Here is a 27,784-nt window from a genome sequence, read left to right as displayed (position 1 = left end):
GTGGTGCTACCAGGATTCACGCCCAGGCAATCTTGGCTCTGAACTACTAGGATGCCTCTCAAGCCAATACATATCTCAATGTACAGGCTTCATACAAAATCCTCACGATTACTGTAATGAGAATTCTTTTTTTTTTTTTTCTTGCTATTTCTTGGGCTGCTCCTGTGGCATATGGAGGTTCCCAGGCTAGGGGTCCAATCGGAGCTGTAGTCTCCGGCCTACGCCAGAACCACAGCAACACGGGATCCGAGCCGCGTCTGCAACCTACACCACAGCTCACGGCAACGCCGGATTGTTAACCCACTGAGCAAGGGCAGGGACCGAACCCGCAACCTCATGGTTCCTAGTCGGATTCGTTAACCACTGCGCCACGACGGGAACTCCTGTAATGAGAATTCTTTTTGGAACAAAAGGTATGATGTCTTGAAATGTTGGTGCAGTATTAGTATACTCTTGGTAGTGATAATCTCAGGTAATGATGCTGGCAGCTTTATTTAGGAAACATACAGATTAAGAGAAGAGGCACCAGAGAAGCTTAGAGGTGTTTTTTTAAGTATGTTGCACATGCTATGTGGAAGGACTGAAAAGCTGAGTATCTTAAAGGCTTGCCTTTTTTTTTCCACCTTCTCCACTGAGCAGAACAGTCCCCTCCCAACTGTCATCCACCCACCAAGCAGCTGACTCAGTGTCAAGTACAAAGCAAGCCCTGGGAGCCTGTCTGAGAGCAGCTTGGGCCCTGCCCGGAGGAGGTCATCCAGTCTTACTTCTGCCTAGGGAACCACAGGTTTACCTGATCCAGGTCATTCCGCAGAGCAATTTTGCTGGTTACTAGTTCATGGGCAAGGTCATCATTCTCTTGTTCCAATCTCATGCTGGCCTCCTGTAATCTCCGGTTCTCCCTCTGCAGAAAAAGAGCAACAGCCAGAGGGGGGGGCATTAGTGCCTGGATGTACTCTCAGAAACAAATGGAACTGGGGAGGAAAGACGAGCAACGGCAACAACAAAGTGAACTTTTGAAGGTGTGAGAAGGGGAAGGCGCAAGTGGCACAGGAAGGCAGGGCTGCTGTCTGGGAAACAACAGTGGGTTAAGCGAGCGGTGCGGATGCGGACGCTACCCAGTGAAACTCACAGTTGTCCCTGAAGCCCTCCAGACAGGACTTCATCAAAAAAACCGTGCCGCAAAAAGCAAAACTTCCAAACACACCCCCAATCCTGTGAGGTTTTCATATAGATCTAGAACACAGACACAGGCAATTTTTGGTTTGAAACATGCATGATAATCAGACCCTTGATAAGAAAGGAAACTGCAAGACACAATAGTGATGAAACTGGGGAAACCACTAGACATTTCTTCACATTGTTTTTCCCATATCAGGGCTTAAATTCATTGAGTATATTTAAGATACACAGTTTAGGTTTCTTTTGCTATCAACTGACATTTTCGTTCTCTGGACGTGAATATATTTACTTTTCTGCATGCCAATTTTTGTGTTGATAAGAGCAGTAGGCCTTACGATAATGGCTCTGAATGTTTGACTTGCTTTTTTTAAAAAAGCTTCAGATTAAAAGATTTGGGATAAAATGAATTACTGAGCTTTCCCCCCAACCCATGAACTCCCGGGGAAAAAAAAAAGGAAACAGTTACATGATGAAAGAAGCAAGTCACTAATTCTTATGAAGCAAGGACTCCCCTGTTAAGGAGAGTACATTCATGTCTATTTTCTGAATAGCAATTTAGTGTCCTCCATCCCAAAGTATCAAAAGTGCTCCCTTTGCTGCTGTGAGCAGTTACAGAAGATTCAAAAGAGAGCTGACAGGAAAGACATGAATGCGATGAGACCTTCCTGTTTTTCAGATTTACACTCCTAACAAAGCATTTTCTGCAAGGATGGCAAAAACTCAGACAAAGCAGTGTTGCACAAGCAGAAGACAAATCTATGCCCTGGAAGATAGTGCATCTGAGCGTACGGAGCGGAGATGGGGCAGGAAGTGAATTTTATCTTCCATAGAACACTTTGCAGTTTATTATATAGAAACAAGAAAACCTCATTTCTTATTTTTTTTTCTCTCTCTCTCTCTCTTTTTTTGGTCCTTTCAAGACAGGTTAAGAAACAGGGCAAAGCCTGAGGCATTCATGGAGGCAGAGGATCCAAAAACTTGGCCAGTGAGAAGCCAAAGGATAAATCTGCACTTTTGACTATAGCCAGTCAATGGGGCCCATTTCTGTCTCTTCCTTTGGAAAAGGTAAAATGGGATAGTTGGGAAGAGTCAAAACAATTTTGAAAAAGATATCTACTAAAAAAGAAAAAAAAATCCCAAATCACTTTAATACTTTATTTATTTTTATTTTTTTGTCTTTTGCTTTTTTAGGGCCTTGCCCACGACATATGGAGGTTCCCAGGCCAGGGGTCTAATCGGAGCTGTAGCCACTGGCCTATGCCAGAGCCACAGCAACTTAGGATCCGAGCTGAGTCTGTGACCTACACCACAGCTCACGGCAATGCCGGATCCTTAACCCACTGAGAAAGGCCAGGGATCGAACCCGCAACTTCATGGTTCCTAGTCGGCTTCGTTAACTGCTGAGCCATGACCGGAACTCCAACTTAAATACATCTAAATAAATTAATGATAGAATTGCATGCAGTGTTAAAACATCAGTGAAAAGTCTCTAAGGACAGGAAAATGCTTATGCTACCTTATAGGAAAAAAAATACAAGTAACTGGAAAATTTCATTTTCATATCAACATAAATAACATTAACTATGGGCAGTAGATTATTCTTACTGTTGTCTTTGTGCTTTGAAAATGTTTCCAAGTTGTCTACAATGAATTTATAATACATGTGTTTAAAAAGTTGTTTAAAAAATAAAAAGCAATTCAGAATGTCAATTCCATTGGAAGGGATAAAATGCCAAAATGAGGATTTTTTTAACAGTCCTCTCCCATTAGAAGCTCATATTCTAGATGAAAACTTAATGGAGCTTCCTCTGTGACCAAGATACAATGTAACCCCTTAAAAGTGCCATCTTGCCAGGAACTCTTTCCCAAGATATTCCTAAAAAGACAGTGTTCATATTTGCAGAGGTAAATTGTACTCATCAAATTCTGTCTCATCAATCTACAGAAGCTCTACCCTCCCACAGGAGCAAAACAAAAGTAGAAATAAAATATAAAAATAGCCAGGGCACCTCCAGCTGAATCTTTCAATCTTTGCTGAAATCATCCGAATTTGAGCAAGGGCTAGAGATCAGTCTTTCATTCTGATATGTCTAACTATTACCCCTTTCTGTAGAAGCAACTTACATACTTGTCAGAAACTTAGATTTAAAAAAATATGGTTCAGAAACTTTTCCAATAAAGTTCCACCTTGCCAGGAACAGGCAGCAATACTCAGCACGATTTCATCACATTTCTCAAGGCAGACAGCTTTAGGCAGGGAGGAGATTTTTTTCATTTCTGGATAAATCCCTTCAAAAGAGACCGTGAGAAGACTACTTGAATACCTATTCCTGAGTTAAGTGTCCTATTTCTACTGAAGTTGTACCTGCAGTTCTCCAAGGTACAAAGAGCTCCCTCAACTATTTATTTACACTGAATTAATTTGGCATAAGTGAAAATGCTGCAGCTACTGGTTTTTCAGGTTACAGTGACATAGGCCTAGAACTGAGTTAAAGGAACCTCCAGGGAAAGTCAAACAACGCTAGTGGAAAAGCACTGTGTTCAAGGTACTTAAAAAAAGCACCAAATAGCTTCTTCACTATTGATTAGAGATAAATATCCGATGGGTTATGCTGTTAAATAAAAAAGAGATATCACCTTGTGGCGTAGCAGGTTAAGGATCCAGTGGTGTCACTGCAGCGGCTTGGGTTGCTACTATGACTCGGGTTCGATCCCTGGCTGGGAACTTCCATAAGCTGCAGGTGCAGCCAAAAAAAAAAAAGCAAGAAAGAGACATGAGAGACATGAGCTCAGCTAAAACTTGCCCCGTAACTTTCCCTTACCGTGTGACTGCTGCAGCTCAAACCTTTCCTTGTAGACACATAGCTAAGAGGGTGGGTGGAGAGGGGAATGATGAGTGTTGGAGGGTCCCTAAGAAGCAAAATAGCCTAGGGGGCAAGACGACTGGCTTTTGCTCTAGCAAGAAGCTTCAGTTGAGTGTCTGCAAAGCAAGCAGCACAGTGGGAAGTGTGAGCCTCCTGCTTTGCACTCACAGACATGTGGGAAAGCAAGCTCTGGGGCCAAAAATGCAGTATCGTCCTCCAAAGTATGAACCTGGGGGTGGGGGGGCAAGGTGGAGATTTTCTATGAGGAAGAACTTGCCCACACTTACCAAGGGTTAAAGAGAGACGACATTACTTGGCTGTTTTTTTCCAGCCTTTCCCCGAGGAGCCAGAATGGGTGTTGATTCAAGAAAAAGTTTGCCTTTATACTACAATAAAGAAGACAGTTTCGTTTTGGGAAAGGTAGTAATCTTGTCTGGATCATTTGGAAATGTTGGCAAGGGTGGCCCACCAGAGAAAGACTGGAAGTGGCCCTGCTAACCTCAGCCACTCCAGAACGGCTCACACGCCGGTAAGTCTGCACAAGCAGATGTGCTAAAGGCTCAGAGCCCATAAACAACACAGGCAAATTGCTCTCCTTGCCTTTCAGAAAAGACTACAGGACGCAGCGCTTATTTACATGACCCTGAAAATCCACATCACACTGTCTGAAACCTCCTCCATCTCACCCAATTAACAACATTTAGACGAAAAGCAGACAACAACTTCCCTCGTCGGTTCCCTCCCCTCTTGCCTAGGAGATGTACGGCTGGGAGAGTTGGGTTAGTAACTTTTGGGAGGAGGATACTGCATTTTTTCGGAGAGACAGACGCTGATATTACAGACATACACAGACAAAAAACTTACCTCCTCAAAAGTCATAGACCCACTACCGTTTTCAATCATAGGTACAAAGACAATTGAAAAAAAAAAAAAAAAGAATATCCAATGAAATTGCACACCTACTAATACAATTAGGAAATGATAATAACAAAAACAGACACTTGTTAGTGCTATTTTGCTCTTTTTTTCCCTTAGAGTGTCATTTATTCTAAATTCTCGGCAGGACAGCTAACATTTGATGGAAGAAAGTATGCTTGAGGTAGCCAGTGGGCAAGTCTCAACTCAGGAAGACGGATACACCAAACTCCTCCCTCTCCACGCTGCTATTTGCAGTTTGCATGACTGATGAAAATGCTGTATGTGGAACTATTTGCAACTACAGTGGGAGTTGTTTATACTGTGTCATTAGAGTTGGGTAGAAGGTACTTCCTTACATGACAAGGTCGGAAACCTTGCAAAACAAAAATAGTTCATCTTCCAGCAACAGAATGAAATTGCTGGGCAGGGGAATGCAAAAGGAAAAAACTGATTCCAGGTCCTCTTTGTGTCTGGGGGTTGGAGTTTGAATGAAGCAGTCTAAGGAATAGTGAATCTCATTTTTTCCAAGATGGGAAACCAGAGAAATGTGAACTGGCAATCAGAGGAAAATAAGCTCAGCCTCAGAGGAAAACCTAGAGGCGAAGGAGGTGGCTTTATAAACTCTGGCTCAGTGTTTTGGGTGTACTGTCTGCTGCTATAACGAATTCTTGGCACATGCTTTTAAAGATATTTAAGGGTCAAAAGAAAATGTTTTCCTAAAAGACCCGGTGTAATTTTATGAGCAACAACACACTCAACTCTCACATTTTTCTTCTGGATGCTTCTTTCTAAAGAGTTGATAGTCAACATATTCAGATTTCATCAAACAGGTTTTTTTGACATCCAAAGACAAATGTCTACAGATGAAATGTTTAAATGTCTACTCTGTCTGTAGATGAAGATTTGAGAAAGAAAATCTGGATATCTGAAATCAATTTATGCTCTTCCTGTACCCAACATACCCAGTTTTATCCTTCTGGTGGAAATTTAAACAATTTTAAATGTCAAACTAAAGAGAAAATCTTGTCAGTAATAACTAACTGGCGCTTGGCAAACCAGACTGCATTTCCTTTAACATTTAAAACCAAGCTTAGATTATACTCAAGCGCAGGGGGTCAGCAAGCTTTTAATGTGAATGCCCACACAGTAAACATTTTAGACTTTGCAGGCCATATGGTCTTTGTTGCAGCTACTCAGTTTTGTCACTGCTGTACAAAAGTGGTCATAGATAATAAGTATGCAGCTGTGTTCCAATAAAACTTTATTTACAAAAACAGGCCATATGGTTTGCAAACCCCTATACTACTCTAGCACACAAATCAAATTTTTAAAAAACAAATGGGTTACAGATGATGTGGAAACATACGAGTGTGATGTAATTTTCTTGGTAGTACTCTTTTAACAGGAAACAAGACTTACTAAAAATTGAAGAAAAATTTGAGAATTCTAAGAATCATCAAGAAACATACTTAGAAATTCTCAACATGCATAACATTTATACCTCTCTGAGTGTTAAGTATAACTCAATCAGCAGACAAGCATCATCAGAAACCACCTGCTCCTTCTCAGCTAAGTTGCTCAAGAAGCATCAAGAGAACTTAGGCTTGCATTCTCCACCAACCTACAAGAGTGAGCTTGTCGAGTTAGCCAAGTGCAAAAAGAGAGTAGTAGCCTTCTGAAGTTATCATTAAGTTGTCACAGGTAGAAAGCCTCTTCTTGAGTATCGCTATTAAGTAAAAGCACATGATTTCATAACTAAATATTTCCCCAAACCAACAACATCTCTATGATATGGAAGAGAAGAAAATGAAAGTTTTACTTTCACTGGAAGAAAAACATTTTTCAAAGATGGACTCACTTATCTTGACTTCTCTGTATAAGGAAGACCCAAAATACAGTTTACAAAAAAGGGGGGGGGGTATCTTTTTTTCCCAAGAAGTTTAGCGTAATTCAAGCTTCTTCACTTATTATTATTACTATTTTTAATGGCTGCACTCAGGGCACGTGGAAGTTCCTGGCCCAGGGGTTGAATCTGAGCTGCAGTTGACTGGGGCAATCTTTTAACCCACTGCACCAGGCTGGAGATTGAACCCATGTCTCCACAGCGACCCGAGCCACTGCAGTCGGATTCTTAACCCACTGCGCCAGGGTGGGAACTCCAGACTTCTTCACTCATCAAGTTAAATACAAAATGTGATACTTGTTCTAAATTATTTCATTAGATATGTAAGGATGGCAAATAATACAAGTACCAATTAAGCTTTATTCAGATCTTGTTTGTACTATTTATACATAAACAGCTTAATTTCAATTACGTGCAGGGAAAACTGCTCTACAAAAATCAGTATGGACAAGAAAAACTTGCTGTGAACTTAGAGGAATCATTTCCTTTCTGTTTGAATTACATTTTGATTAAAAAAATTACTATGTCTAACCTCAAGAAAGCCATTAAGCATTCTAAATTTAATTATACTGAACATAGGTAAGATTCTTCAATTAGAACTTATGTATTTATAATTCTCTCTCTCTTCCAAACCCAAGAGAGTTTAAACATTCCCGAGTCTTTCTAGGATTTGCCCATCTAGAACAGGTAATAACATAACCTTCATTATGCTCTGGGAGATTCACTGAATTTAATTAGCTGTGCTTTTTAAAGGCTTATCCCACGTTTGTACAGGTAGTTCTTTAATTAAACAAGAAAAGCACACCATCTTCTACAGACAGATGAAGGCTGTAATTCTCTAAAACATGCCATTAATAGGTTACATCATTAGAAAACTAACTTTGCCCAAATGAAAACAATTCATCTTCTTAAACGAGAAAAAAAAAATTTTAATTTCTGAAGTTCATCACTGCTTATTAGAGGCTTGGCTACTAATGTTTTTGGCTATGCCCACAGCATATGGTCCTGGGCCAAAGATCGAACCCGTGCCACATCAGTGACCTGAGCCACTGCAGTGACAACACGGGATCCTTAGCCTTCTGTGCCACAAGGAAACTCCCTGGCTACTCATTTTTAAAATGATGAAAACAGCTGGTACATATCCATGAATGTTTGTTCTGGGGATTTATATGGAGATAAAAATACACATGACATATTTCTAAAGACAAATAATCTATAAATAAATTTACAAACCAAAATATCAGAGGAGATAAATACCACTATACAAGTTTGGCCAGGTCAAACTTAAGAAGGATAATAAAAGAGACTTAGAATAAATACTATATAATCTTCTTCCAATAAAGTTTCCTTTCCAGTGCTTTGGATTCAGGTCTGAAGATAAACAGAAAGAGTACACCAAAGGCTGTGAGTTGTCATTATAGAGTCTGCTGAGTTTCAAATGCAAACTGATGCCAAGACCGGGTAACACAGGCAGTATGTGTGTGTGCATATATATATGTGTGTATATATATGCATTACCTACTTATATATGTTAATGTCTGTGAATATGCATATATGTATTGTATATATTATATAGGTACATTTCATATATGTATATACACATACATATATGAACGTGAATGTATCACACACTTATGCTGGCCTTTCCTTTATAAATATGAGTCCACATACGATCTACAGTTGTTGATTAGCTCCAATTCTATAGGAAGGTCTCCCTCCCACAAGTATGGCTTGTGTACAGGTACCTCTGGTGTGAGTGGTATTTATGAAAAGAAGACGGTGGGCAGATGCTAATCCTCTTGGAACATGCTGCTTGGATTTTTTTTTTCTTTTTTTGAGAGAGAATTCACGTACCATAAAATTCATCTTTTTAAAATGTACAATTCAGTGGTTTTACTACATTCTCAAAGTTGTACATCCTTCACCACTATCAAATTTCAGAACATTTTCATTGGGCTTAGGGCTCTAAAATTTAAATTTATACCAACACCATTTCATCAAGTATTAGATGCAGGTGAGTGTAGTGTAATGACATAACCTGAGAATGCAGATGCTTGTGTCTGTCATAAAAATAGACAGAAAACACATGTGAGGATAGATAGAGCAAGAATGTGACTGCTGGAGTTCCGGGTGTGGCACAGTGGAAATGAATCTGTCCAGTGTCCATGAGGAGGCGGGTTCCAAGCCTGGCCTCGCTTAGTGGGTTAAGGATCCGGCATTGCTGTGAGCTGTGGTGTAGGTCACAGACCTGGCTCAGGTCTCGAGTTGCTATGGCTGTGGCACAGGCTGGCAGCTGTAGCTCCAATTTGACACCTAGCCTGGGAACTTCCATATGCCATGGGTTTGGCACTAAAAAGCAAAAAAAAAAAAAAAAAAAGAATGTGACTGCTGAGTGCCATCTCTGCATTGTTGGATTTTAATCTCACCTCTGGCTTCCATGAAATGGCCCTTTTGTACCCCCTCATGCCCAAGAAAAATAGTATCAGGCTGAAAATCTGTTGGAATATCTTATATGGTATGGATATTTCCGGGCCTTTTTAAACAATTGACACAGTTTCCCAACTCCTCTGCCATGTGGCAAGCTGGGGGTAAACATGGCATTTAAAGCAGGATGGAGCCTAACAGTTGAGGAGGGGTTGTTAGTGAATGGGTGTCAGTTCTCACTCAATGCCTTCAAAGATCTCCCCAAGTTATTCTTAGGAATTTATATAACCAGGTTCCCAGGCCAAGATCTATGATTTATAAAGTGCTTATGCTTAGGACACAGATCTTAGTCTTGACAGGATTACATTCATAAAATGCTGAATTTTCGAAGACACTTTCCTACTTTAATGAAGACAGTTATAATGAGCTTCTTTAAGTACTAAGTATCTGAAAGGACAAATCTGTTGATGGTTGGACATTATGTTGTCAACTGCCATCTTGAAAATATAATTATAACTCGAGGACTACAACTTTACCAAGCTTATCTCCAATACAAATTTCTAGGCATTATTAGCTGGATGAGGTACTGACAAGCTATTACAGTAATACAAAAGAAACGGCTATAGAGAGTATTGGATATGCATAAATAGAGCATTGAATTTTAAAAGTAGTACCTGTTTTCCAACCAAAAACAAACAAACAAAAAGTTTAATTCTGCTTTGATTGCTCAGTAAAAACTATATACATCAATAGTTTGTATGTGATACTTTTTAAAAGATAATATGCAATATTATTTATACTTATCTACTTTGACACAAAAAGGATTTAAGAAACAGTAAGTTCATGATTGATTTTAAATACACAATTTTAGTCTTCCATTTCCCTATCTTCTATTTTAAAGTACCCTTCCCGGATTTTACTCATAACAATGGCAGCAACAAGAAAATTAGAATGACACAAGCTGTAGGAGAGCTTCATTTTGGATCCTTAATAATATTTCAAAATTACTACTTGAAGCCCTTCTAAAGCAGCATGCTCCATAAGCCTCATTAAAATTGGTTTTATTGAGGCATGGTGGTGGTGGTAGAAATTAGCTTCAAATTTTATCTGTGAGCATCTTATATGATAATGGTTACTGGACATAGCAATATGTGGGATTTTATTATCAGATACTATTATAAACAAGAGGAGAAACATACTGATGTTAGATTATTGGGCAGCAATACTTGGGGAAAATAGGAGGAAGATAAGCAAGGAACTGGTGGGTCAGACACATATAAGGTGATATTATTCTAGTAATAATCAGGTAATTAGAGGTAGTGGCCCTAAGAAGGCTAATGAAAACCATTTACTGAACAGCAACAATGTGCTGGATTCTTAACATACAGCATCCCTCATCCTCACAACAGTCCTTCAAGGAAACATGTCTACTCTGTGTCCTACCGATGAGGAGGAGGTTCAATAATTGGTCCCGGATGCTGAACAGTGGCCTGGGGATTTGAACCCCCAACTTGGACTCCAAATCCTGTCTCTTTTGTTGGCTTTGAACTCAGATCTGACCACAGACTCCAGACACCCCTTCCACCGCTCCCCTGTGTGAGCCTCCCACGCTATTATTGATGGAGACAAGATAGACTGTGTGACTGCAGGTGCACACGTCCCGCTGTCTGACCACAGAGAGGTAACACTAGCTACAGAAATGGACATCATCCCACGGTGGGGGACTTTTAATAATGCCATCGCAGCACTTTTTCTGACAGGACATTTCTGCATTGCTAGCGCTAGATGTATACATATGGCGCTCTCTTATCCTAATGTGCCATGGTGGAGGAGGAGGGAATCGTGCATCTGCAGGAATCTGAAGAATTAAGACATGTTGAAGAGAGACAATGAGATTTCAGCTGGAAAAAAAAAATAGTGTGAAATCAGTATTTCCCCAACATTTGCTTCATGGGAACAGTGTTGCTCATGACCACTGAGGAGAACTTTATGACTGGCCCAATTTTTAAAAACACTGCAATTAACTAAGGTAATAAACTGAAATCATTTTAACTCTGGAACTGCATACTGTAGTGAAAAGTCACTGTTGCTCATAAATCTGTTTGTGGAAATAAATGCTGCGACAAACACCATTACTGTGCTCGATATGCCTTTGTGGTTTTTATTTGTCTTTTCAAGGGAGTTTGTACTTTTAACATGGGCTACAGGCAGAGGTAAGTCTGAAACATTTCTTGTGCCAGTCTTGAACAGCTCGCCTTCTAAAAGTCTCTGTGGATGTGACCGTGCACAGCTAAAACAGTACTTTGCATTTTCCTTTTTTCTCATTTTTGAAAGTAGTCGATAGCCACTTTCTCTCTTTCTTTTTCCCTCTCTTTCTCTCAGCTTCTTATGAAGACTCCCAGTATAAATGCAACAGGTGAAGTCACCTACAAATATACAAACTGAAAGAGAAGAAATATTATGGTTGGCTATTCAGGAGTCTCCTGAAATGAAAATACACCTGGACACTGGCCATGGTCAGAGAGTGTCCACATCAGGGAAGAAGGAACAGGGAACTGAACTTCCCACAACGGCAGCGTTAGGGGAAGGAAAGTGCTTGGCTGTGACAGGCGACCCGCGTCTCCCATACCTTGTATCTATCCATGGGGTCTTCCTGCTGCAGCTGACTCTCTCGCATTGTCTGATATTCTTTCTCATATTTCTTTAGCTTCTTGGTCGGTACCTGTGGGGATTAGAGAGAAAGCACATTAGACAAGGAGATCACTCAGGAAAACATTTTCTGGTGTGTTTCCCATGAAGTCTTTGGCATTCCAAAGGGGAGCACCCAACTCCATGCAGGAGGAGAGAATCTAGATTCTAAAGTAGGGTCTGCAAACTTTTTCTGTAAAGGTCCAGATAGCATGTATTTTAGCCTTTGGGGACCAGAGAGGCTAGGTCACAACTCCACTGCTGTTATTGCAGAAAAGCCGCCATAACTGATACACGATCGAATGAGTGTTGTCGTGTTCCAGCAAAACTTTATTTACCAAAATGAACTGTCCTTTATCCATCTCTGTTCTATAAGTGCTGATATATCACCACTTTTTCTTGTTAATGTATTTAAGAGTGCTAGTAATTCTGGCAACTGCCTAATTTTAAGTAAAATTCACTCTTCCACCATGTTAAAAATGAGAATTACTATTTCATAAAAGATTGAGCAACAAAAAAAATTTTTAATAGAGCTCATACACCAAGGAGAAAGCAGATTCTAAAATCAGTAGGCAAGCAAATTTCTATTTCATAATGGTTGTCAGGAGAATTTTATGACATAAAGTATTGAAAACAATGCCTGATGCATGGAATTTTCTTAAACTGTGTTTCTAGAAAATGTTCATTAAAATTAACCCATTACAATCTATTTTATGTTCTACATAACAGATTAAGTCTACATTTAGGCTTTTCCTGGAGAGTCAAAATGATATAATTCAGAGTTCTCATCGTGGCTCAGCAGAAACAAATCTGACTAGGAACCATGAGGTTGTGAGTTCAATCCCTGGCCTTGCTCAGTGGGTTAAGGATCTGGTGTTGCCGTGAGCTGTGGTGTAGGTCTCAGATGCGGCTTGGATCTGGTGTTGCTGTAGCTCCTATTGAACCCCTAGCCTGGAAACCTCCATATGTCACAGGTATGGCCCTAAGAAGCAAACAAACAAAAATAATAATTTTAAAAAATGGTATAATTCCTTTAGACTTCAATTCTTGGGGACTCACTGAAGGGAAAGACCATGTATTGATGTCCCTCTGTGTCCCTCACGATGCCTAACAAAGTGATTGGCCCATAGGAGGCCCTCAACAGACTGTTCCATGTAGAGTTCAAAATATGATACTTGGAAAACATGTATGAGTGAGTGTGTGTGAGAGAGAGAGGAAGGAAAGCATCAGAATGAAAATAAAACTATCTTATGGTTTTCTGGGATGTGGATACTTTCAATTCTCTTGAATCTGACCAGTGAATTATTTAAATAAAAAGAAAAGACACCAGGTGTCATTCCCCAGCTTATTCTAATTATTTTGTTCTTCCCATCCAGGAGCACTGAGAAGCCCTGGCATTATCTGCTTCTCACCACAGCTGGGAAATTTCACACAGTCCAAATCTGTTAGGTTGTGTAAGTCACTCAACGGCCACATGATGACCATATTTATCTGGCTGAGGGGGAGATGCCCACTCCATCAGATAAGAAGGAAGGACATTTTCCAGCATATAATTGAGTGGCCAAACCACTGCTGAATTCTGCCATGAGAACTCTAATCCTTTCTTTACTGCTCCATCCCCAGAGACCTTCAGCAGTATACAGTGACCAATGAGAGGGCAAGAGAGAGAAAAATACCACCTGCCAACGGCGTGGCCTCAATATCTTCGACAAACAAGGAAAATACACATGCTCATATGCTAACAAAATAGCAACAACATTATTTTCCTGGACTTTGGGGGAGTGGGATTTCCTCTAGTTTTCTTTTCTCTGTATTCATCATATACTCTGAAAACCACAGACGCTCAAGATGGAGTGGCAAATCCCTAGCACTGAAGTAGCCCTGAAGCTGAGGAGAAAAGGGACGAAGTCTCAGAGTTTTAGGCAGTGACAGGGGTTCCACGTGCATTCCTAGGAGGAGGGAGCCTACTCTAGCAGCCACTTACTGCACAAATGAGAAGGAAGGGCAATATTTCAGTATTTCTGTAGCTGAATACTGGTACCAGTGGGTACCAGGCTGAACATCAGTCCTATGCAGAAGGATTTTCTACATGGTTCTAGAATGGATCCATTCACCAATGACTGAATTACATCATGTAAGCTTGTCTCTAGAGAATCTCCTCTAAAATTGCATTTTTATTTTATTATTATTTTTTGTCTTTTAGGGCTGTACCCGCGGAATATGGAAGTTCCCAGGCTAGGGGTCAAATTGGAGCTGTAGCTGCCGGCCTATTCCAGAGCCACAGCACCACGGGATCCGAGCTGCATCTGGAACCTAAACCACAGCTCATGGCAACGCCGGATCCTTAATCCACTGAGTGAGGCCAGGGATCAAAGCCACATCCTCATGGATGCTGACTGCTGGGTTCGCTAACTGCTGAGCCCTTATGGGAACTAAAATTGTATTTTTAAAACTGGAATTATTACTGAGAGTTTTTTTTTTTTTTAACATGTAAGAGTGTCCTTTTAAATGTCAGTCTTGTTACTTATGTTAAGAGGTTCATTTCAGGGTGAAATTTTAGGAAATGTATTAACACCCCCAAATAAGATAATCCTTTCCCATCTGGTTGAGATTCTAGGATGTTTGGCTTCATCTTGTTCAGAGAAACAGAGCAGGTTCCCAGAACAATATGTTGCTAGGAAACCTCCCAAGCTTATTTATCTTGTGCTATGGGGTGATACTGAGCATCCGCCTGTGATTGGCACAAAGTGAAAGGGGGGAAAAAGGTGGAGGAAGAGGAAGACCTGATGGGAAACTCTTGTTATTTACGAGATAATCCAAGAATACAGACTGCTATGGTTTTTAAAACTGTATTTCAGGAAGAAAACTGATTTTATTTTAGGGAATGAAATACTGAGCTTGAAATTTTTCTTATCAAAGAAAGGAAAAGAAAAATCTCTTTAGTATGTAGTTTTAATTAAAAGAACAGAAAGTCATTAAAAGTTATTAGAATTTAAACAATCTATTACCTCAAGAGCAGTAGAGGTATTTCTCCCTTTAAGTTAAATAAATTAAATGTAAGTGTGGATTTGAAGAATGAGATTTAAAGTATATGAGAGGGGAATTTCCGCTGTGGCAGTGAGTTAGGCATCTGGCTTTGTCTCAGCAGCACTGTGGGTTCAATCCCCAGCCCTACACAGTGGGGTAAAAGGATCCGGCATTGCCACAGCTGCAACACAGGTCATAGCTGCAGCCAGGATTAGATCCCTGACCCGGGAACTTCCATGTGCTGCGGGTGTGGCCATAAAAAAGGAAAAAAAGGTATAAGAGAGGGTGTAAATAAGTTATAGGAAAACGCTATGCAATTTTATACAAGGAACTTGAGCATCTATGGATTTTGGAATCTGCCGGGGTCGGGGTGGGGGGTGTCCTAGAACCAATTCTCTGAGGCTATCGAGGGATGACTGTAATTACTAATTTGCTTTACTCTTTCGCAGTGTCAGTCAGGCTGGCTTCAGCTGGGGAGAGGAGGGGAAGACTGAAAAGGAATACGGTAGGCCCCTCTTATCCACGGGGGACCTTCCAAAACTTCAGTGGATGCCTATAACCACAGATAGTACCAAACCCGACATACACTCCATTTTTTCTTATACATACATACCCAGGATAGGATTTAATTTATAAGTTAGGCACAGGAAGAGATTAACAACAATAACTAGTAATAATACAGAACAATTATAACATGCTGTAATAAAAGGGTCACTCGAGGAGTTCCCGTCGTGGCTCAGTGGTTAACGAATCCGACTAGGAACCATGAGGTTGTGGGTTCGATCCCTGGCCTTGCTCAGTGGGTTAAGGATCTGGTGTTGCCGTGAGCTGTGGTGTAGGTTGCAGACGCGGCTCAGATCCAGTGTTGCTGTGGCTCTGGCAGAGGCTGGTAGCTCCAGCTCCGATTCGACCCCTAGCCTCGGAACCTTCATGTGCCCTGGGAGCGGCCCAAGAAATGGCAAAAAGACAAAAAAGAAAAAAAAAAAAAAAGGGTCACTGGAACACAAGCACTGTGGTAACACGACAGTGGCTCTGATAACCGAGGGGGCCACTAAGTGACTCCTGCAAGGGTAGCACATGCAGGGAGTGTGGATACGCTGGACAAAGGGATGATTCCCATCCTGAGCGGACTGGGGCAGGATGGTGTAAGATCTCATAACCCTATTCAGAACAACTTGAAACTTAAAACATATTAATTGCTTGTTTATGGAATTGTCCATTTAATATTTTCAGACTACAGTTAACTGACAATAACTGAAACCTTGGAAAGTGAAATCACAGATAAGGGGGGACTACTGTCTGCTTATCACTTTCTTTGTTTCCCATGCTTTCTCTCTGCATTTAAAACATTTATTTCCTGTTTGTACACATGACTCTGATAAAATGAATATATATACACATACATGGTGTTGTATATCAATTAATTTTTAGATGAATTCATCTAAATAATCTTTTATCTCATTAATTATTATACCCTCCTGGGTTATTACCTTATTTCATATTTTTACCTTCACTACATTATTTTGAATACTCCTTGTTAATACTTGAATTTCATGTGTAATTTCTAATGAAATATATCTCTTCTCTTACATATATGATTTGGTTAGGTTTCCTGATTATCAAATGTGATTTTCCTACATTTAAGGAATTCAGATGCCTTAGAACAGATTTTTTTTTTGTGTGTGTGTGTGTCTTTCTGCTTTTTCTAGGGCCGCTCCCGCGGCATATGGAGGTTCCCAGGCTAGGGGTCAAATCAGAGCTATAGCCACTGGCCTATGTCAGAGCCACAGCAACTTGGGATCCGAGCCACGTCTGTGACCTACACCACAGCTCACGGCAACGCCAGATCCTTAACCCACTGAGCAAGGCCAGGGATCAAACCTGCAACCTCATGGTTCCTAGTCAGATTCGTTAACCACTGCACTGCGATGGGAACTCCCTAGAACAGATCTTAAATCTTGAGTAATAATCAACAGAATAATAAACCCTTAAATCACAAATCTGGAATATGCCTATTACAGTAACTTAAGGAAAACTGATACATAGAAAGGAGGGAAATGACACAACACAGCTGAATACACGTGAGGAGATTTTCCAACCTGGTCTATACTTTGTAGAATTTATGAAATGATCTTTGGCATATGCTGATCTTCTAAAGCAGTATATCAATTTTATGAAAAGTTGGTTTTGAATTCAACTAGAGAAAATCTTGGTGCCACTAGTGCTTCTCAAGGTGGGGATGCTCTTGGCATCTGGGGTGGAATGATTTACAGTTGTGTTAGACTTCTCTTCCCATTTCTGAGCCCCTAGCATTCCTGGCCCATTTGTCATTTCACCCATGAGCGGTTAGTGATGCCCTCCAGTCATTGTGACAATGAGGATACCGTGCACACACCTTTCTGAACAGAAAGCTGAGGGCACTGGGGGATGGGATGCATGAAGGGTAGATGCTTGGGAAGTGGGATTCCTACTGAAAACCACTGCGCTAAACACTGTCAATGAAGACAAAGGATGACTAACCGAGCACACGAGGTTTTCAGCACTGCTGTCTGCTTGTTCTGCTCTGTTTTTGATCAGCGGTTAAATGGCACTAAGGAAAACATGAAATGCCATCATGTCAAAGAACTTTCTAACAGTTTTAAAGCTGTAATTTAGAAAATTTTATATTTAAGCCTCCCAACAACTCTGAGTTAAGTCTTACTTGGATTTTACAAACAGGAAAACTGAAGAGAGGTAACGTGCCCAAGATCTTACAGCTGGTAAACAGAGTCAGAAATGGAATCCTGGCCATCTGTCTTCAGAGGCTGCCCTCTTCAACCACTTTGATCTCCTGCCTGGGACCAGATGATCAAGGCAAAGCTCCTCAAGGAGCTGAGAGTCTAGATGTAGTGCCAGTTATGTGTCTAATTACCATTTAGTTTCATAAGTGCAATAGCAGATGTTCATAAAAGGTACAAGGGTGATCAAGAAGAAATCTGATGGGTTGAGGGGAGAGTGCCTCAGAGGGGAGGGTTTTCATCATGACTATAAACTCGGTTGCCCAATTAAAAATACTGCACTTCCCCACCATAAAACTCTTAGAGGAAAACATAGGCCAAACACTCTCTGACATAAACAACAGCAACATCTTCTCAGATCCACCTCTTAGAGTATTGACAATAAAAACAAAAATAAACAAATGGGACCTAATCAAACTTCAAAGTTTCTGCACAGCAAAGGAAACCCTAAACAAAATGAAAAGACAACCCACAGAATGGGAGAAAATCTTTACAAGTGAATCCACTGAAAAGGGATTAAGCTCCAAAATTTATAAACACCTTCTGCAGCTCCATACTAAAAAACAAACAAACAACCCCATCAAAAAATGGGCAGAAGACCTAAACAGACAATTCTCCAAAGACATACAGATGGCCAAAAAACACATGAAAAGATGTCCAACATCACTCATTATTAGAGAGATGCAAATGAAAACCACTACGAAGTACCACCTTACACCAGCCAGAATGGCCATCATCCAAAAGTCTACAAGCAATAAGTGCTGGAGAGGGTGTGGAGAAAAAGGAACCCCGGTACACTGTTGGTGGGATTGGAAATTGGTGCAACCACTGTGGAAAACAGTATGGAGATGACTCAGAAAACTAAACATAGAACTACCATTTGATCCAGCAATCCCACTCCTAGGCATCTATCCAGAGAAAACCACAACTCACAAAGACACATGTACTCCAATGTTCATTGCAGCACTATTTGCAATAGCCAAGACATGGAAACAACTTAAATGTCCATCGACAGAGGAGTGGATCCAGAAGATGTGGTACATATACACAATGGAATATTACTCAGCAATTAAAATGAATGAAATACCAGCATTTTTTGCAACATGGATGGATCTAGAAATTATCATGCTAAGTAAAGTCAGCCATACAATGAGACACCAACATCAAATGCTTTCACTGACGTGGAATCTGAAAAAAGGACAGACGGAACTTCTTTGCAGAACAGATACTGACTCACAGACACTGAAAAACTTATGGTCTCTGGAGGAGACAATTTGGGGGGTGAGGGGATGTGCTTGGGTTAAGGGATGGAAATCCTGTGAAACTGGATTGTTATGATCATTATACAACTACAGATGTGATAAATTCATTTGAGTAATAAAAAATAAAAATAAAAAAATAAAAATACTGCACTTCCCGTGTGCTAAATTTTAACAAGGGGCCAATCACTTGTAAGAGCTATTTATTGAGGGCTTGAGGAATTTGCTTCTCTATTTCAGAAATAAATGATACAAAAATATTTACCGATAGATGCAAATGCTGGCAATGTAAGTCACTATTTAACAACAACAACAAAAAAGGCTGAAAAAAAAATAGAAAAAGGAGTTCTTGTTGTGGTTCATTGGGTTAAGAACCCAACTAATATCCATGAGGATGTGGGTTCAATCCCTGGTCTTGCTCAATGGGTTAAGGAGCTAGCATTGCCTCAAGCTTCGGCATAGGTTGTGGATGCGGCTCAGGTCTGGTGTTGCTGTGGCTGTGGTGTAGACCTGTAGCTCTGATTCAACAGCTATCCTGAGAACCTCCATACACCATGGGTGCAGCCCTAAAAAGAGCCCCCCCCCCCAAAAAAAGGCTGATGAGATCTGGTTAATGTTTTCCTGATGGTCAGAGGTCTGGGTGCTTAAAAAATTAACAGGCCAAAGGGACTAAGCATTATGTACTATTCGTGCTCACTTCAGGTAACTTCTTAGGATAAATATAAATGACCCCAATTTAATACATTAGTCACTGGACAGAAGAAAAACAGATAAGAAGTATAGCATCACATTTCTTAGTGACGGGGAGGGAGGGCTACAGGCTGAGAGTTTTCAATTCAGAGTCATTTCTGCAAGGACCTGTCAAGATCTGTCCACAGAAAGTGGATCAGTGGCAACTGAAATGCTCATAGTCATTTTGCAGCAGCCTAAAGGACTTGGAATGAAAACGACGGAAGGAATTGAGAGGAGATGATATCTAGGAAGACGGACCATGTCCTATGGACTTCACTTAACTCTCTTCATAGTGTTTAGCAAAAGAAGGTACTTTTTAAGGCTTTCCCCATAGCACATGGAAGTTCCCAGGCCAGGGGTTGAATTGGAGCTGCAGCTGCTGGTCCACCACAGCCACAGCAACGCAGGATCCCAGTCGATTTTGCGACCCACATTACAGCTCATGGCAACACTGGATCCTTAACCCACTGAGTGAGACCAGGGATCGAACCCTCATCCCTCATGGATACTAGCTGGATTCATTTCCACGGCACCACAACGAGAACTCCCAAGCTACTCTCTTTTTGCGATTTTAGCACAAGAAGGAGGAAGAACAAAGCCAATTTTACCCCAGGATCCAGAGGGAAAGACCTTCAGAGAACATAAGAATCATTTATGATTATTCATTATATTCTTTTTATTGAGATATAACTGCCATATGATCAGTTTCAGATGTACGACCTATTGATTTGATATTTGTATATATTGGGAAATGATCACCACAAAAGTCTAGTTAACATCCATCTCCATTATGGTCTGTGGAAGTTCCTGGGCCAGGGATCGAATCCAAGCCACAGCTGCAACGTATACCAAAGCTGCAGCAATGCAAATCCTTTAACCCATTGTGCTGGGCCAGTGATCAAACCCACACCTCCATAATGAGCGGAGCCACTGTAGTCAGGTTCTTAACCCGCTATGCCACAGTGGGAACTCTGTGATGAGAACTTTTAAGGTCTACTCTCTTAGTAACTTTCAAATATGGAATAGGTTGTTTGTTTGTTGGGGTTTTTTGGTCTTGTTTTTTTTTCTTTTTTTTTTGCTTTTTGGGGCCACACCTGCAACACATGGAAGTTCCCAGGTCAAATCAGAGCTACAGCTGCCAGCCACAGCCACAGTCACAGCAATGTGGGATCTGAGCTGCATCTTTGATCTACACCACAGCTTATGGCAATGCCAGATCCTTAACCCACTGAGCTAGGCTAGGATCACACCCTCATCCTCATGGATACTAGTTGGATTCGTTTCTGCTATGCCACAAAGGGAACTCCCTAGAATACAGTCCTATTAACTGTAGTCACCATGCTGTACATTCTATCCCATGACTTGTTTAATTACAACTGGAGGTTCGTATCTTCTGACCCTCTTCACCCATTTCACCCCACCCTGAGCCTCTAGCAATATCAGTTGTATTCCAATACTTAAGGAACATCATGGTTTAAGGGGGTGAGGAACTCCCAAGGCTCACAGACATCAAACTCCTAGGGATTCTTGCCCCGAATCCACGCATCAGTCTACAGTGTTGCTCTTTCATTTCATCTGGCATGCTCGGTTTCCCCATTTAATCAAGCCTAATGGTGCACACATCTCTGACAGGTTCCCATCCTCATTCATGAATTATTGTATGATGTGAGTCACTTTCCAACATTCAGGGTTCACCCCTGAATGTAGTATGTTCATCAAGGTATCTAGGAAAGCTTCTGAAATATTGATTTCCACTTTCTTTACCACATTCTAATATAAGCTGTCTGGTCGCAAGGCTATAGCAACTTTAGAAGATGCTTGCATTTTATAGAAACTGCTTATCTGTTCAATTCTAATTCCTCATCTCCAGGCCTATAAATCTAACCTTGTATACTATTTTTATAGAACTCCTTGGCACTTCTGCGCTAGAGCTTTCCTATCAATAAATAATATCTGGAGGTAGAGTAATTTTTTATTATCTATGTTTTGACAACTCTTAGATTTACAGTTTCCAGCCCAGGACTTCTACGGAGCTCAACCTACATATCCAACTGCAAATTTCATATCATCTTTTGGATGTTTCACATTTGAGGCATTTTAAACCTGGACACATGACCTCACCCTACCCCCCAACTTGTTCTCCCAGGGTTCATCTTACATCCGGGTGCTCATGCTGGAAACCTAGAAGTCACCTTTGACCTCTCCCCCATCAACGATCATGAAATCAATCACTAGGTTCTACAGCGCAGGCCTCCAAATGTATCTCTAGCTTGCCTTCTTTTGACCCTTACTGGCGCTGCCCTAGTTCAAGCCATAATCGCCTCTCATTAGTGCAGTAACCCCCACGCTGGTCTCCATGCCAATCCATGCTTGCTCTACTCCCAAAGGGGATCAACTTTTTTTTTAGGATGTACATCGGATGTCATTCCCCTTCCTAAATTTTTCAGGAAGAATTTGCCTCTTGTTGTGCTTAGGCTAAGGAGAGAAATACCTGACAAAGTTCTGCTGGTTCTAAAGGATGTGGTTTCAATCTATGTCTCCCCTTACTTTCTTTGCCTATATTTTACAAAAGTGGGATTCACCCATCCAAGGGGTACATAAAAGGACCCAACAAACAGAAAAGGCAAAAGGCGATTATTAGAATTTTGGGTTTTATTTGTTTTATTTTTCACCTCAACTTTTAAAAAATGTCCCTATGTATGCCTCATTTATCAAATTACAGGTACATAATTTACTACAAAATGGACAGATGTATACAGGAGGTATATGCTTAAGTGACTCTTGCTGACAGGGATGCCCCATCAAAAGTTTTCTGACAACCAGTCTCTACTCCAGCCACACTGGATGAACTGTTTCTTTTTAGTTACTTTGACACAGGGCATTCTGCACAGTCTCAGGACTCCCAGCCTGCTGTGGCTCCTGCTGGGGCGGAACCAGCACATTCACCGTAAGATTCTAATTCGAAAGTCAGAGGGGTGGTCGAGCACCTCTATTTTTATAAAGCTTCTCCAGCAATTCTGATAGACTGTCCACTTGAAAACCACTGGAAGGAACATCAAGTGCTAGAAAGGGAAGGGTGGCAAACAGGCTGGAGAGGCGTTTATGATCTGGCCTGAGAATACAGTTGTCAGTTTCTAAGGGGATACCCACCCAGTGACAATGCTGAATCCTTAACCTGAGAGGCCACCAGGGAACACGATCCTGAGTTTCAAACAACCGATTCATAAATAAACTTGAGGAGAGAGTAATTACAATAACGTCAAGAAAAACTGATATTTTTAATGTTCTAAAATATTTCAAGAATTTATTCTATAAACAGTTTGGATCTGAGGATAAAATCAAGTTTTTTTTTTTTTAATTGTCTTTTTTTCCACTGTACAACATAGGGACCCAGTTACACATACATGTAAACATAATTTTTTCTGCCATTGTTGTGCTGAGAAGTAAGTATCTAGACATAGTTCTCAGTGAAAATCAAGTTTTAAACAAGGGAAAACCCATATGCTTCAAGAACAATTATTTAAGCAATAGAGTTTCTGTCCACTGTTGTATGTAGGGTGGTTTCGGGGTTAAACTTGAAAACTTGCTCTGTCAAATAGTAGCTATGTAATTATAGAAGCAGATCATTTAAAGCTTTTACTCAGAGCCTGAATTATTAATTTTTAAAATGAGGGTATAACACAATTAGCAATCCCTATGACCATGTCTCCTTCTATGGAGCACATAATGCATGCCCTGGCCCTGGGCTTAAGCATTTAACATATTTCATATTACTGAAGTCTTACAGAGTTGAGCTGGGTTTACCATGCCCATTCTACAAAATGAGTACACTGAGAAGACTATGTGACATGCCCAAGGACCACAGCAATGACTGGCCCCAGAGACCTTTTTTGTTGTTGTTGTTGTTGTTGTTGTTATTGTTGTTGTTGCTATTTCTTGGGCCGCTCCCTCGGCATATGGAGGTTCCCAGGCTAGGGGTTGAATCGGAGCTGTAGCCACCGGTCTACGCCAGAGCCACAGCAACGCGGGATCCGAGCCGCGTCTGCAACCTACACCACAGCTCACGGCAACGCCGGATCGTTAACCCACTGAGCAAGGGCAGGGACCGAACCCGCAACCTCATGGTTCCTAGTCGGATTCGTTAACCACTGCGCCACGACGGGAACTCCCCACAGACCTTTTTGATACCAATGGGAAAACCTTCCCTGGGGTAGGTTACATGCCTGTCATCTATTCAGCACCCAGAGCTCTCAACCCCAGGACCCTTGCTAAACTGCCTCCGTCGCCTGCCGCAACTAACTGAGCAAATCAACTGCAGGATAATGGAGACACTTTAACATCTGACTGGGAGATGATGAGCCCAGGATATCTGCCATCTTACATAGTACAAAGCGGGGGCTCAGAGGAATATAAACACCTTCACCCTGAACTTTCTGGGCAAGCTATAAAAAAAAAGGGAAGGTCAAATAGACCCCGAGGTGACTGAACCAGGAGTTTAACTCTGGGAGAAGCCTGCTTAAAATTCCATAAAGTCTCAAGAGGGAACAGATTGAAATGATGTATTTTCCTCCTTGCCCAGCCTTGTGGAAAAAAAAAAAAAATGAATGGAGGCATAAAACACCTGGGAGATTTATAGCTTAAAGCAAATTAACTTAAAGTGTTGGAACGGGATGGAGCTTAGATGGAACATTTTTTGAGGCCTACAGCTTCAGTGAGAATGCCTTTCTCTGTGTATTGTTTCTTATATTTCCTTGATTCTTTCTGTTCCCTCCCCCCCCCCATTTCACGTGCTGATTTGTACCAAAAATGCTGGGTTCTTTTTTTCACCCACATGCAGCTGTTGCAACTGGGTTACAGCAATTCCTTCTCCTGGTTTTTAAATCTTTTTTCTCAGTTTCTTTATACTTCGAGGAGAAAAAAAAAAGACATTTTGCCTGTTCTTCTTTCAAGCAACACAAATCCTTATCTCACAATTTTGGTTAACCTCCATTTTAGGCTAAACTATGAAAATTGTTTTCTCTCTGTAAAAATTAAAAAGCAATGATATCTTAAGTCAGTATACCATATTGGATGCTTTTATTTCTTCTGATGCGAGGTGCTCAAAAGCCACTATAATATCTCATGTAACATATTGCAGCAGTAAATGAGTTTTTTGGTTAGAAATGCAACACTTAAAATGTTTATTACAGTGTTTGGAAAATAAAAGAATGATGACCAAGTGCTAAAAATTAAGAGTAGGGAGCTCCTGTGTGGCCCACCGGAAATGAATCTAACTGGTATCGATGAGGACGCAGGTTTGATTCCTGGCCTTGCTCAGAGGGTTAGGATCTGGCATTGCCGTGGGCTGTGGTGCAGGTCACAGACATGGCTCGGATTCCAGGTTGCTGTGGCTGTGGTACAGGCCAGTGGCTACAGCTCCAATTCGACCCCTGGCCTGGGAACTTCCATATGCCATGAGTGTGGCCCTAAAAAGACAAATAAATAAATAAGTAAAAATTAAGACTGTAAGATGGTATATAACACACGAAATGTGGTCACATGTTGAATGGTATTGGTCTGATTCCAGGGAGTAGGATAAGCAGATATAGTCTACAAACTGAGCCACAGAAAGCTGACACAGCTCTGCATCCAGAGTGAGCTAATTAAGCTTATTTAAAACGAGACAGTGAGACGGGAGGGGAAGAATGACAGGAGAGCTAAGGAGGCCACTGTTCTTTATTACCATCAAATGCCACGTTCATTAGGATAGTGCTGGCCTTGGCACTGCAGGACGCTGAGAATCCTGAAGCAGTGCTTTTATGTCAGTTGTCATTGGCAGTTAGGCCAAACATTAATATATATATCTTGCTAAAAATATTCAAAGTAGGCAGAAGGTTATAGATACTTATGCTGTAAGAAATTTAACTCAAAACGAATAGACCAAACAGTGGCTGTATGAAACAGTCTTGAGTAATTCTATTCTTCAGAGAGACTCACCTTCACTATACCAGACTATCTGAAAAGGAAAGTAGTGGGAAAGAAAGAGAATACTGCATTCATCACCTTTAAAGGTAGTGAGTAGGAGTTCCCGTCGTGGCTCAGTGGTTAACGAATCTGACTAGGAACCATGAGGTTGAGGGTTTGATCCCTGGCCTTGCTCAGTGGGATAAGGATCTGGCGTTGCTGTGAGCTGTGGTGTGGGTCACAGACATGGCTTGGATCCCGAGTTGCTGTGGCTCTGATGTAGGCCAGTGACTACAGCTCCGATTGGACCCCTAGCCTGGGAACCTCCATATGCCACGGGAGCGGCCCAAGAAATGGCAAAAAGACAAAAATAAATAAATAAATAAAATAAAAAAATAAAGGTAGTGAGTAAGTCCAACTGGTTGGAAGTCATTAGCAACAGTATTAAACTGTGAGATGAGTGCAGGGCTATGGTTTTTTTTTCCATTATGACTTATTACAGGATACTGAATATAGTTCCCTGTGCTATACAGTAGGGACCTATTGTTTTGAATTGCCATCTTTACACATCAACTTTTTAACACAGGAAGAAAAATGCATCCCTCCTTTGCTTTTAAAAAAATCAGCGTTTCCATTGTGGTTCAACAGTAACAAACCCAACTAGAGTGAACCTGAACACAAGGATTCGGGTTTGATCCCTGGCCTCGCTCAGTGGGTTAAGGATCCAGCATTGCCATGAGCTGTGGTGTAGGTCACAGACATGGCTTGGATCCTGGGTGGCTGTGACTTGTGGTGTAGGCTGGCAGTGGCAGCTCCAATTCTATCCCTAGTCTAGGAACTTCCATATGTTATGGGTGAGGCCCTAAAAAGCAAAAATAAAAAATATTAAATAAATGAATAAACACACACGTATGGCCCCTCAAGAGGCTTAGTCTGGCGGGGAGGCAGTCTTAAATAATAAATATGCACCTACAAAGTAAGGTGAGTGCTGTTAGGGAGAAGGTGGAGGGATAACAGAGCACAGGGCTCTAATTTTGATTGCTTCTTGCAGGAATGACAATGAAGCTGAGCCAGTGAAGAGAAGGGAGGGAGAGTACTCCCAGCAAAGGGAACGACGGGCACCAGTGGGGAAGAGCAAGTCCGGCTATATAATTTGCCAGGACTAACACAAAATGAAAATCAAGGCCCCTTGTTCAAAAAGTGAGAATTTCAACACAACAGGAGAGCATTGCACCAAATGCAGTCACGCAGGTCACATGCCCATGAAGCCGGCTCTGGGAAGAGGGATGCAGCTGGAGGGACTAAAGGCAGATGGAGCACCGTGGGGAGAGAGATGGCTAGCTGAGGCTGAAGAGGTAGGAGAGGTACACGGGGACCAGCCCGAGGGACAGGGCCTCCAGGGACCCAGCTCACAGACCAGCCTCCTAATGTCACCTTCACAGTCCCACAAACAGTTACTAAAGAGCTATTGTGTAAGCCAGGCTGTTATGAAAGCACTCTTCTGGGTGCTAAGAGGAAGACAAAGACGGCAGTCTTCGCTTTTAAGCAGCTTACAAATAATTCTATAATTTAGGGTCTAGAATGTAGTAAATTCCACAAGAGAGTATAAGCACCAATTTGTGAGAGATTCAAGGCATGAAGATTACTCATTTGAGGTGGAGAGTGTAAAAACCCAGACAGAAGGACTTCAAAAAGACTGAAATTAGCATTCCTCTGCCTTTAGAGCAATGGTTTGGCCACATCATCGTGGAAATAGCACCCACACCCAGCACTCTCTTATACAGCGGGCCCTGAATGCTATATGCTTTACGTGTATTAATTTATTTAGCCTCACATCTATGACGCAGGTGCTATAATTGTCCTCACTTTACAGAGGAGGAAACAGAGAGCCAGAAAGCTAAATAACCTGCTCAGTGTCACCGAGCTAGCAAGGTGGGGATTTAGTCCAATCCAAACAGCCCAGACCCAAAGTCCTTGCTCTAAACTACTATATATGATTCCATCATTTTATTAACATTGTTCTAGTTTGCTTGTTTTAACAATCTATACCTTATTCTTTTAAAATTTTTT

At 41.2% G+C, this 27,784-nt stretch overlaps 1 protein-coding gene across 10 annotated transcripts in view; it reads right to left on the bottom strand.

The window, feature by feature from the left end:
* RABGAP1L (RAB GTPase activating protein 1 like) overlaps positions 1 to 27,784 on the bottom strand; it is a 651,588-nt gene that overhangs the window by 22,474 nt on the left and 601,330 nt on the right. For 7 of the 10 annotated variants that reach the window (XM_047753890.1, XM_047753891.1, XM_047753893.1 and 4 more), the window contains 2 exons: positions 11,918 to 12,010; positions 791 to 901 (listed from right to left, as the gene is read on the bottom strand). In XM_047753890.1, coding sequence (XP_047609846.1) covers positions 791 to 901; positions 11,918 to 12,010 — 204 coding nt within the window. Of the gene's footprint in view, positions 1 to 790; positions 902 to 4,907; positions 6,953 to 11,424; positions 11,730 to 11,917; positions 12,011 to 27,784 lie in introns of those variants that run through there. The other 3 variants (XM_047753895.1, XM_047753899.1, XM_047753898.1) reach the window with 2 other exon arrangements.

The sequence above is a fragment of the Phacochoerus africanus genome, chromosome 11 (assembly GCF_016906955.1).
Source record: "Phacochoerus africanus isolate WHEZ1 chromosome 11, ROS_Pafr_v1, whole genome shotgun sequence".
NCBI lineage: Eukaryota > Metazoa > Chordata > Mammalia > Artiodactyla > Suidae > Phacochoerus > Phacochoerus africanus.
Note: the sequence above shows the minus strand (reverse complement) of the source record. Positions and strands in the feature narration are given on the sequence as shown.